Source organism: Sinocyclocheilus anshuiensis, unplaced genomic scaffold (genome assembly GCF_001515605.1).
Source record: "Sinocyclocheilus anshuiensis isolate Anshui unplaced genomic scaffold, SAMN03320099.WGS_v1.1 scaffold613, whole genome shotgun sequence".
NCBI classification, from domain to species: domain Eukaryota; kingdom Metazoa; phylum Chordata; class Actinopteri; order Cypriniformes; family Cyprinidae; genus Sinocyclocheilus; species Sinocyclocheilus anshuiensis.
Genome location: NW_015536487.1, coordinates 828,903 through 839,599, shown reverse-complemented (window position 1 = coordinate 839,599; position 10,697 = coordinate 828,903). Strand labels below are relative to the sequence as shown.

At 42.1% G+C, this 10,697-nt stretch overlaps 1 protein-coding gene across 1 annotated transcript in view; it reads left to right on the top strand.

The window, feature by feature from the left end:
* The window catches only part of LOC107684914 (receptor-type tyrosine-protein phosphatase N2-like), a 140,907-nt gene extending 140,140 nt beyond the window's left edge, over positions 1–767 (top strand). The window contains exons 13-14 of the mRNA XM_016481298.1: positions 573–637; positions 747–767. Of these exons, the coding sequence (XP_016336784.1) occupies positions 573–637; positions 747–767 (86 nt within the window). The remainder of the gene's footprint in view (positions 1–572; positions 638–746) is intronic.
* Positions 768–10,697: the final 9,930 nt, after the last annotated feature.

The following is a 10,697-nucleotide window of genomic DNA, read 5'->3' as shown; positions in this document are numbered from 1 at the left end:
TTTAATCAATACAAAAGCTCTGAAAGCTTTGGAAATAGTCACATACTGAAAAAAGGTCTGGAATTCTGATCCATCAGCGGTCTAAGTAAATTCAGTTATTGCAACCACACAGTGCTCTTTTTTTAACCACTGCCCCCAGATTCGCACAGTAGGATAAATGTTTGTACTTTCAGGTTTCAGGCTAAAACATATTTTGCTTGGTGTATTTTTCTGGAGCAATATACTTCTAAGTCCCCAAACATACTAAAATCCTTTCTTAGTTCTAATAATTTTTGAAGAGCATTTTACTCACCTTCTCATCATTTTCCATTGTCCTCACACCCTCTTGATTGTTGCTTGCGGATATTTGTCATTTCATATATATTTCAGTATTCAGATTTTATTTATCAAAAACAAATACATTTCTGGCACATCTTTTCAAATATGGAAAATCATTTTTAAACAACAGACTCCCTAATGCCCATTCAAATGAGCTCAAACACACCTGTCACACACACATCCATCTCAGCACTGATGACATGCTATAGCTTCTGATGTGCTCTCACTCATTCACACTTTTTTCTCTTTAACAGTTGAGCAGAAAGGACAGCTGGAGAAGGAGAGTGGTCTGCAGATTCTTGAGGCTGGACTGAGTGATGTAAGTCAGAGTAAAGGAGTCTTCTTTCTCTCCCCTCTTCCTCCCTCACGAATGATGACATCCTCCTTTCCCAGAGTGCAACCCCATATTGAACGTGTTTCACTCGCAGAATCTGTCCCTTAACCCTTAAATGCATGAATGTTTCGCCAATCATTATTACATATTCGGGTCTTTAGCGACCCGGACCAATATATCCAGCACGGATGGATCTCTAAGTGCTGCAATAGCAGAAACTCTCTTGATATTTTAAGAACAATTACAGAAGAATAAAATAAAGCATATTTCGTTACCTTTTGAAACTTAAAAGATTTGAGCAGATGATTTTACCATCGCTGTCATCGTCAGAGCGCACTTCCACAGCATATTCAACATCTGCCTCACATTCACGATCTCAACCTATTCTCAAAACTATCATTTTCAATGATTTCATATTCAATATTTTGATCACTGGCAGCTTATTCATCACATCCAGCATCAAGTGGCAGTGACATTTATATTTCATTGCGTATAGTAATTGCTCTGCAGTAAAGCCATTCAAACCACTTCAATTTTTGCTGATGATATTCGTTTGTTTTATGCCTGCGGTAATTATGAGTGAAACATCACGTCATCATTGTGTACCAAACAGTGCCACCTTGAGGAAAAAAAGATGCGTTGCACATACTGAGTCGTCAGATATGTAAATATAGTTGCGCAGGAAAAAATACTTACACATTTACATACCTGTCTAACTTAAAAAAATGAAGAAGGGAGAGGGAAGAGAATGATGTCCCGGGTCGCTAAAGACCAGAGGTGTGCATTTCAGGGTTAACTTAGCATTCTTTTATAGATGGTTTTTATATTAAACTCTAGAATGAAATGTCATGGATTAGCAATAGCACCACCAGCATTAAAGGGATAGTTCACCCAAAAATAAAGATTCTGTCATGTACTCTCACCCTCAAGTTGTTCCAAACCTCTATGAATTTCTTTCTTCTCCTGAACACAAAAGACGATATTTAAAAAATATGGGTAGCTAAACAGCTGCTGGTGCCCATTAACTACATACAGTAGTACATTTGTAAGAAAAATTCTAATTATGGATTGGAGACCTTATTACTACATTTGTGGTATAGTATATATTATAGTATCGTATATATTCAGTTAGGCTCATCAACCATAACTCCATCAAAAACAGCTAGAGACCTTGGAGTTATGATAAGCTGAATTTCTTTAATAATCTTTAATGAGTTTGGATGAAAGCGTCTGCTAAATGACTAAATGTAAATGTAAATGTGGTGAGCAAATACAGGTAAAGGCAAAATCATATGTTATGTCAACTAATCGGAAAAAGGCTTATGTCCAACTTGAAAGATTAAGTCCCAGAATTGAAGTCCTGTTATCATTGTAGTTGGTTCTAAGATTGTTGCGAACTGCATCTGATGCAAAATCTCCGGTGGTTGCCGTATTCATACTGTATGCTATGGTATTTATGTGTTATTCCCAAAAATACTATTACTGTGGTGCAGGGCTCCAGACTGTGACCAAATGGTCGCTATGAACTCCTATTTACAAAATTCAAATCACAAATAATACTACTGATGAAAAAGAACAGGTTGAATGTTAACCACTTTCGTTTCCATATAGAACTTTAAACTATGATAAAAGTTCATCAGCATGCATTGATTAATCCCATGTTGTAGCACAAAAAAAAAAAATAATAAAAATAAAATATTGCGACCAACTGTCACAATTCACTCGGCGAGCAAGGAACAAGGAGTACTTGAATAACACAGTCTTTAATAATCCACAGGAAAACCGAGAACAAGGAGGACATTCAACAAGTAGACCTGACAAACAAGAACTGAAAGTACTAGGGCTTTTAAAGGCAGGATAATTGGGGAGGAACGAGACACACCTGGAATCAAATTAATACAAACACCTTGAGGAAGAAACTGGGGCGAGGACATTCAACAAGTAGACCCGACAAACAAGAACTGAAAGTACTAGGGCTTTTAAAGGCAGGATAATTGGGGAGGAACGAGACACACCTGGAATCAAATTAATACAAACACCTTGAGGAAGAAACTGGGGCACAGGGGCAAAAACACACACGTGGGTGGGAACTTGGGAGGAGGTTCCGGAGGAGGACGCAGGGGGCCGACCGACGGTGGCGGAGCAGGTGGTGGAGGAGCCCGAGGTGGAGAGCCGATGAGCCAGGGCGACGGGGAGGATCCGGAGGTCCTAGACGGAGTAGATGGCGCCGACAACCGACGCGGAGATGTGGATCCGGGAGGACAGAGGACTGAGGTGGAGCCGAGGGGATGAAGGAGCTTGACGGAGACGGAGGGAATAGGCAAAGCCAGAGGAGTGGAGTCTCGAGGCGCAGGATGGCCGACGCCAGACCAAGGCGGAGCCGGAGGGATGAGGGAGCCTGGCAGAGCTAGTGGACTGCCGGGCCACGGCGGAGAGGAGGGAGCTAGGAGCCATGGTGGAGCCGACGGGTCAACGGGCTGAGGCGGAGTCCAGGCCTCAGAGGCTGGAGGCGGAGTCAAGGGAGACTCCAGCCACGGCGACGCTGGAGGATGGCCATCCCGATGGGAGTGGAACTGGCGCGGAGATCCATTTCTCGCCAGTGTCCACTCCACAAAGGCGGCAAATTCAGCTCGAGGGCCATCTTCGGACGGGAAAGTTAGTCGCAAAAGAGTGACCAGTGGGAAGAATGAGTCTGGAGCCCTGTGGTGCATATCCAAAAATGCATGCTGTTACTATAGCATTTATGGTACTCTCTTATTAGCCTGCTCTATTCTTGTGAATTATTAGATCAGATAAAACTCCAAAAGCCAAATCCTAAATTGCATTTATTTTTCAACTTAATATTAATAATGCATCCTTAAAGAACTTTCACGTCTTACACTCGAAGGAATGGGGTTACATCATTAAACCTCTTTCTATGATTGTGTGGTATATATTTATATTCATATTTGTGTGTGTGTGTGTGTGTGTGCGTATGTGAGCATGTATGTGTGTGTGTGTGTGTGTGTGTATCTGTGATTGCCATTAAATAGAGCTAAGCGGCTCTCTATGTCACTGATTCAATTCGCTGTCTGCTGCAGAGGCAACATGCCAAATATACTCTGTCAATCAAAACAGCCACACGACAAAGAGAGAGAGAGAGAGAGAGAGAGAGGATGGAGGGACAGATGGTTATTAGTTATCTCAATCAAATACATGGAAAGATATATATATATATATATATATATATATTTCTTTTTTTTTTTCTTGCCCCCCCTGACTCAAGCATCAAATGTCGCCCATGCATGGAATTATTTAGTGTCCGTCTTATTTTTCAGATTTCCTGTGAATCTGCGAGACTTCCGATTCATTAGCCACTATTTACATTTTCATTTATGCATTTAACAGATGCTTTTATCCAACGTGACTTAGAATAGAGGAACATAAGCAATTTGTCACAAACCCAATCATATTCATAGTATACAATGGCAGATTGATTAGAGATTAGGAAACAAGCTATGTAAATAACTAGAAGAACAAACCTATTTTCACTACAACCTAGTGTGTTTATGATTACAATAATAGATTAAAAAATATTATAACAAAAAACAGTTTTTAACATCAAGCAGCATAATGGACTACTGTATTTTTGTACAGATTATAAGCCTTGCACACATAAATGCCCGCTCTACATTGAAAATAAGGTGCATTCATCCACAGTATTTATAGTAAAATTTTGTGTTTTAATCATCCATAGCACATGACGGTAAGTGATTTGCAGGAAGCAGTTTAAAAATACTTTGAAAATGTTGGAATATTTTCGATGATTTGCGTATACAGTATGTGCCGTCAAATGTGAACATTTTCTTGGGTTTTTTTTTGTGACTTTGGACAATCACTGAGATAGATGTTTTTAATTTTCAAGTTTCCTTCCCTGCGCCGTTTGCCACAACACTCCCATTACATGAAAACCCAGGCATTTATTGTTTGCCAAGAATTAACGTCAAGCATATTCCTATTGAAAGCAGCACTTTGATAACCCATCCTCCCACCTCCACAAATTGTTTTCCGATCCACTTAGGGTTGTCTCCATGCCAACATATGACAAACACAACAATAGAGAGAGGAAAAAAAATAAATAAATAAATAAAAGGATGCATGTTTTTTGACACATTAAGCAAGAGATGCAGCCATCTCGCTAAGACAATAACAGGATTAGCTCAAGTGCTGTCAGTCTGTGAGCTGACATAATGCAGCCTTTAATATTCATAAAGAAATTAAGTGAAGAAGGTTTTGAGGGGCGGTGGACGGATGTGATGAAAGGGGAGGGTGCGCATGTATCCACATTAATAAATATTCATCGAGGCCTCTCAGCAGAGGTGAGAATGTAATCAAGTAGGGTATTGATGTGCCGGCAGCCTTTATGAACCTGGTCTAAATGAGCTTTCCAATAGAGAATGTGACCATAAGACCTGCCTCAAACAAGCAAAGAGGAGAATACATCGCAAAACAAGCTGCGCTTCTTCCAGCTTGTCCATTATCTTTTCATTCACTGTAACTGCTGGGTTGATAGTAAAAACTGTCATCGACATTATTATTTGAATTTGACAGGGTCATGAAATGGCTTTTATTTTTTACTGGTGAGAACTATGTGTGCAAACTGTTCATGAGTGCATAAATTTTGCAGCGCCGACTGACAACATATCATGTCATTTATAAAAAAATAAAGAGTAATTGACGATGAGATTGAGCTGCTGGTCAAATTTAACATCCATATTGACCCTTTTTCAAAATCAAATTTTAACAGCAAGGATTTTTGTAGTGAAGTGCAAGTAACTATTTGAACCCAGAGCTCTCGTTACAGCACTCTAATACTACCCTTTTTTGGCCCTCTCTTTCTCATTCTCTCTGCTCACACACCTCTGATAGTCATTTTCACCATGCTGTACGGGTGCTAGGCCACTGTCTAAAGTTTGTCATCTTGGCCCGTTTTGTTGGTAATTAGCCTTAATCACGACTGCTCTGCAGGGGTCGGTGGGGGCGCAGGACTCTCAGCTGGAAGGGAAAGAGAAATTATCTCAGCTGTGTGAATGTGATCAGATAGCGCTGAATAAAATAAAAAGCCATGCAGAGCCGTGCATACGACTGTGTGTGTTTCACCTAGCAGGAGTGTGTGAGAGTAGGTGGATTGACACAGGTTATGAAAGGCATAAGGAGAAAAAGATGGATGTGTTTGCAAGAGAGAGGAAAAGGATCATAAGCAGATCATAAAGGATCTGAGGATCCTCAAATGCAAACTGTGTGTGTTTTGCTTCAAGAGAGCAATCATACATTTGTGTTGTGTTTCACTTTATTTCTTTTATTTTTCATTTATTCATTCATTTATAATCATTTAATCATTTTTATTATTTCATTTAATCATATCATCTTTTATAATAATCATTATAGCCATTTATATACTAATTTCATTGATTCATTAATTGATTAGTTATTTTTATTATTATTGTTCTTGTATTATTTTTAGTGTGTCCCAGCACTGGGGTTGCACGAGTTGCGGCAGGAAGGGCATCCAGCGTAAAACATGTATCACTCCGCTGTTGGTGACCCCTGATAAAGGGAGCAAGCCGAAAGGAAAGAAAGAGATTGTTCTTGTATTATTTTTCCGTTGTTGTTTAGTCTTATGACTGTGTGTTTCAAGGGCTGTTTGTCTTCTTGAATAAGAAATACGAGGGAATGTTTATGGAAATTCAAGGTTTATGGGATGTTGTTATGAATCAGTTAACAGTACTTGTTGAATTTGTGCTAGTCAGACAAAGTCTGAGCAATGAAACATAGCGACTAAGACTATTCAATAAATTGCTCTTTCATCATCACTTCGTCTCCTGCGTTTGCTCTTCACTGGCTTTTCTCAGTCAACTACTTGGCTGATAGAAGACTGTTAAAAACTCGTTTTGGGTATTTTGGGTATCAGACAAGACTTGCTGTTAACAGGTTTTGGGTATTAGGCTACTTTGCTGACTAGTTGTTCTGTTACCGGACAAAACAGATATTTTCTGACAGGATCTGTCGTCCGGGACTGGATCTTAATTTTCTGGCGTGAAGGCATGATCTAACAGGGGCATGACGGAACTAGGAAAAAGGAAAGAAAATAAATAAATAAAAAAGAAAAAAGAAGGAAAAAGAAAAGAAATGCCTTCCCATGGGGGCCAATCAAGTCATAAGATTCCTCTCACCTCACGCATAACTGAAATCTCACTCTGCTAAAGTAATGACAGAAATGCTTAGCTAGAGATCTGATATGAGTGGTGGATGTGACTGTGGTAGATGGAGACTGAGGTAAGGAAATGTCACAGAGATAAGCAGGGAGGATCGATAGGCCTTCCACAGGTCACACCTCATGTGGGCACATGCAACATTTAAAATGAAGACATGATTATTTGATGCGATGTCTGAATGTCATATATAGCTCATGCGTATAGAGCTCTGTTGTTTTGATATTTGTAACTACACTGTAAATAAAAATTCTGGAAAGAAAAGTCTCGGTTATGTATGGTAACCCTCGTTCCCTGATGTAGGGAACGGAGACATTGTGTCGAGTGTATGACACTAGGGGTCGCTCTTGGGAGCCCAAACACCTCTGACATCTTTGAGAAAAGGCAAATGAAATTGGATGTGCAGAATTTGCATAGCTGGCCACGCCCTGGACATCCGGGTATAAATAGTCCAGCGTGGCATCTGCTCACTCATTCTGTTCTGAGGAGTCGAGAAGACGTGACGTCTCCGTTCCCTCCATCAGGGAACGAGGGTTACCATACGTAACCAAGACATTCCCTTTCTGTCGTTCACTCCGACGTTGTGTCGAGTGTACGACACTAGGAGTCTCTATACTAAACGCCACAAACTGCTGAACTGCGTCACGAGTCCACGGGGGCACAGATATTGACAAGCCAACGTGTCACAACCAAATGCACCTCTCTTCCTCGTAACCTTCTAACGCCCAAGACTTAAAGGGTTAGTTCGCCCAAAAATGAAAATTAGCCTGTGTTTTACTCACCCTCGAAGCATCCCAGGTGTATGTGACTTTTTTCTTTCAGACGAATCCAATCAGAATTATATTAAAAATTATCCTGGCCGCCCCAAGCCTTTCAATGGGGGTAAGCGGGTGTTCGGTTGTCAACAGTTCAGAAGACTTGAAATACAGTGAGGTCATCCATAATAAAACGTCACTCACATGGCTCCGGGGGGTGAATAAAGGCCTCCTGTAGCGAATCCATGTGTTTTTGTAAGATAAATATCCATATTTCAAATGTAATAAACACTTTTCTCTCACTTCCGGTATTCTGTCATACGCGGAAGCGTTCCGGCGGATGACGTAGGTCGTCGGCGTTTCGTGATTAGTGAGAAGCGTGGAGAGAGAACAAAACAAAATGCCGAATTAGTCACGAATTAGAAGCACAAAACGAGGATTTGTAAAGGAAAATGTCGGAGGATTTCAATATAAGCCAAGGTTTTCCTTTGCTAAAGTAAGGAAACTTTGCTTCCTTTGCTCCTGCATTTCTCAGAGGCGTGCGCACGACGCCTATGTCCTACGTCATCCGTCTGCATGTCTTCCACGTACCACAGTCAGCGGAAGTGAGAAAAAAGTGTTTATTACGTTTGAAATATGAATATTTATCTTACTAAAACGCATGGATTCGCTACAGGAGGCCTATATTCACCCCCCGGAGTCGTGTGAGGGACGTTTTATTATGGATGCGCGCACTTTATTTCACGTCTTCTGATATTATGGATGCGCCCACTTTATTTCACGTCTTCTGAACTGTTGACAACCGAACACCCACTTACTCCCATTATAAGGATTGGAGAGGCCAGGACAATTTTTTATAAAACTCCGATTGGATTCGTCTGAAAGAAGAAAGTCACATACACCTAGGATGCTTCGAGGGTGAGTAAAACACAGGCTAATTTTCATTTTTGGGTGAACTAACCCTTTAAGACCTCACTCTCCAACATCCGGGAGAGCCGGCATAGAGGCAGAGGTCCCCTCTGTTACATGTCTGTGTGTTTTGAGTTTCTGTTGTGACCCAGTTTTCCCCAGTCAATTTAATTAGTCATTCTGTTCACCTGTGTTTGATTAATTAACTCATTAGTTCTTTTGTTTGCTCCCCTACAAATACTCTCAGTTTTCTCTTAGTCAGAGTCCGTTCTCGTTTATGTAATGTTGGTGTACTTGCCTGTCTCCTGGATTTGCTTATTAAAATACCTTGTTGTATATCTCCTTCGTCCTCGTGGGTGTGTACCTCACCAACCGTAACACCCTCAGCCGGAGCCTTTTCCCATAGTAATACTCACCATAATATAACAGCTGAAAAGTCTTGGTAGTAACGTTGGGACAGTGACAATTCCCCCCTAGGGAAAAAAGGCACTACGGAGATCACATCCTACCCGATGGGGAGGTAACATGTGAAGATCCTCCTATGGACTTACAGAGGAAGTATCACATAGGGAAGGTACTGGGGTGGGCTCCACGTAAGGGGAGATCTACCAAGACCCAGAACCTATCGACAGAATGTCTGTCTAGGGGAACACTGAGCCTCAGGGGCAATACAGTGGAGAATACACACATGGGGCCTCAAGAGGAGCCACTACATGTGGAGCACTAACCCAATACAAGAGTTCACTCGAGGGAACCTACCTCGTAATGAGTTCTAATAGCAAGTTCCTCCATCGAACTTTGCTAAGAACAAGTGCTTATGTGATGGAAGGGTAGTCCAGAGTTCATGAAAGGAACCTGAGCTGGACTGAATAAGCACATAATTACCCTGGGGGGAGTAGCAAAGGTAGCAAGATCCTTTGTCTGGAGACAGCATTCCTCTTCTGCTGTCCTCCAAAGCAGATAAAGAGCTGTTCAGAACGTCTGAAACTCTGAGTGCGATCTAGGTATGTGCATAGGGCTCACACTGGGCACAACAGGGGCAGGTCGGGATCCCCTTCTTGGAAGGGGATAGTTTGCAATGTTACCACCTGGTCCCTGAAAGGAGTGGTGGGAACCTTGGGCACATATCCAGGCCGAGATCTCAGGACAATGTTAGAGTCTGCCAGCCCAAACTCCAGGCATGATTCGTTAATGGAAAGGGCTTGGAGATCCCCCACCCTCTTGACAAAAGTGAGCGCAGTCAGGAGGGCCGTCTTCATAAAGAGGGCACTGAACTCAACTGACTGAAGGGGCTCAAACTAATCTCTCTGTAAGGCCTGCAAGACCACAGTGAGATCCCAAGAGGGAATGAGACGTGGCCTCGGAGGGTTCAACCTCCAGGCATCTCTGAGGAACCTAATAACCAGATCGTGCTTTCGATCTGCCTCCCACTGTGTCGTGGTTAGCCGCAATCGCCTTTTCCCATAGTAATACTCACCATAATATAACAGCTGAAAAGTCTTGGTAGTAACGTTGGGACAGTGACAATTCCCCCCTAGGGAAAAAAGGCACTACGGAGATCACATCCTACCCGATGGGGAGGTAACATGTGAAGATCCTCCTATGGACTTACAGAGGAAGTATCACATAGGGAAGGTACTGGGGTGGGCTCCACGTAAGGGGAGATCTACCAAGACCCAGAACCTATCGACAGAATGTCTGTCTAGGGGAACACTGAGCCTCAGGGGCAATACAGTGGAGAATACACACATGGGGCCTCAAGAGGAGCCGCTACATGTGGAGCACTAACCCCAGTACAAGAGTTCACTCGAGGGAACCTACCTCATAATGAGTTCTAATAGCAAGTTCCTCCGTCTAACTTCGCTAAATAAAGTGCTTATGAGATGGAAGGGTAGTCCAGAGTTCATGAAAGGAACCTGAGCTGGACTGAATAAGCGCATAGCCACCCTGGGGGGAGTAGCGCTGGTAGCAAGGCCTACAAGTCAAGAGTCAAGAACTGACGTTCAGAATTCTAGAAGAAACTGGTTCCTTTCATAGATTATAAAATCTTGCATATGTATTAGGTGTAGCCCAACCTGCAGCTCTACAGATATCTGCTAGAGAGGCCCCGTTTGTCAGGGCTGCCGATGC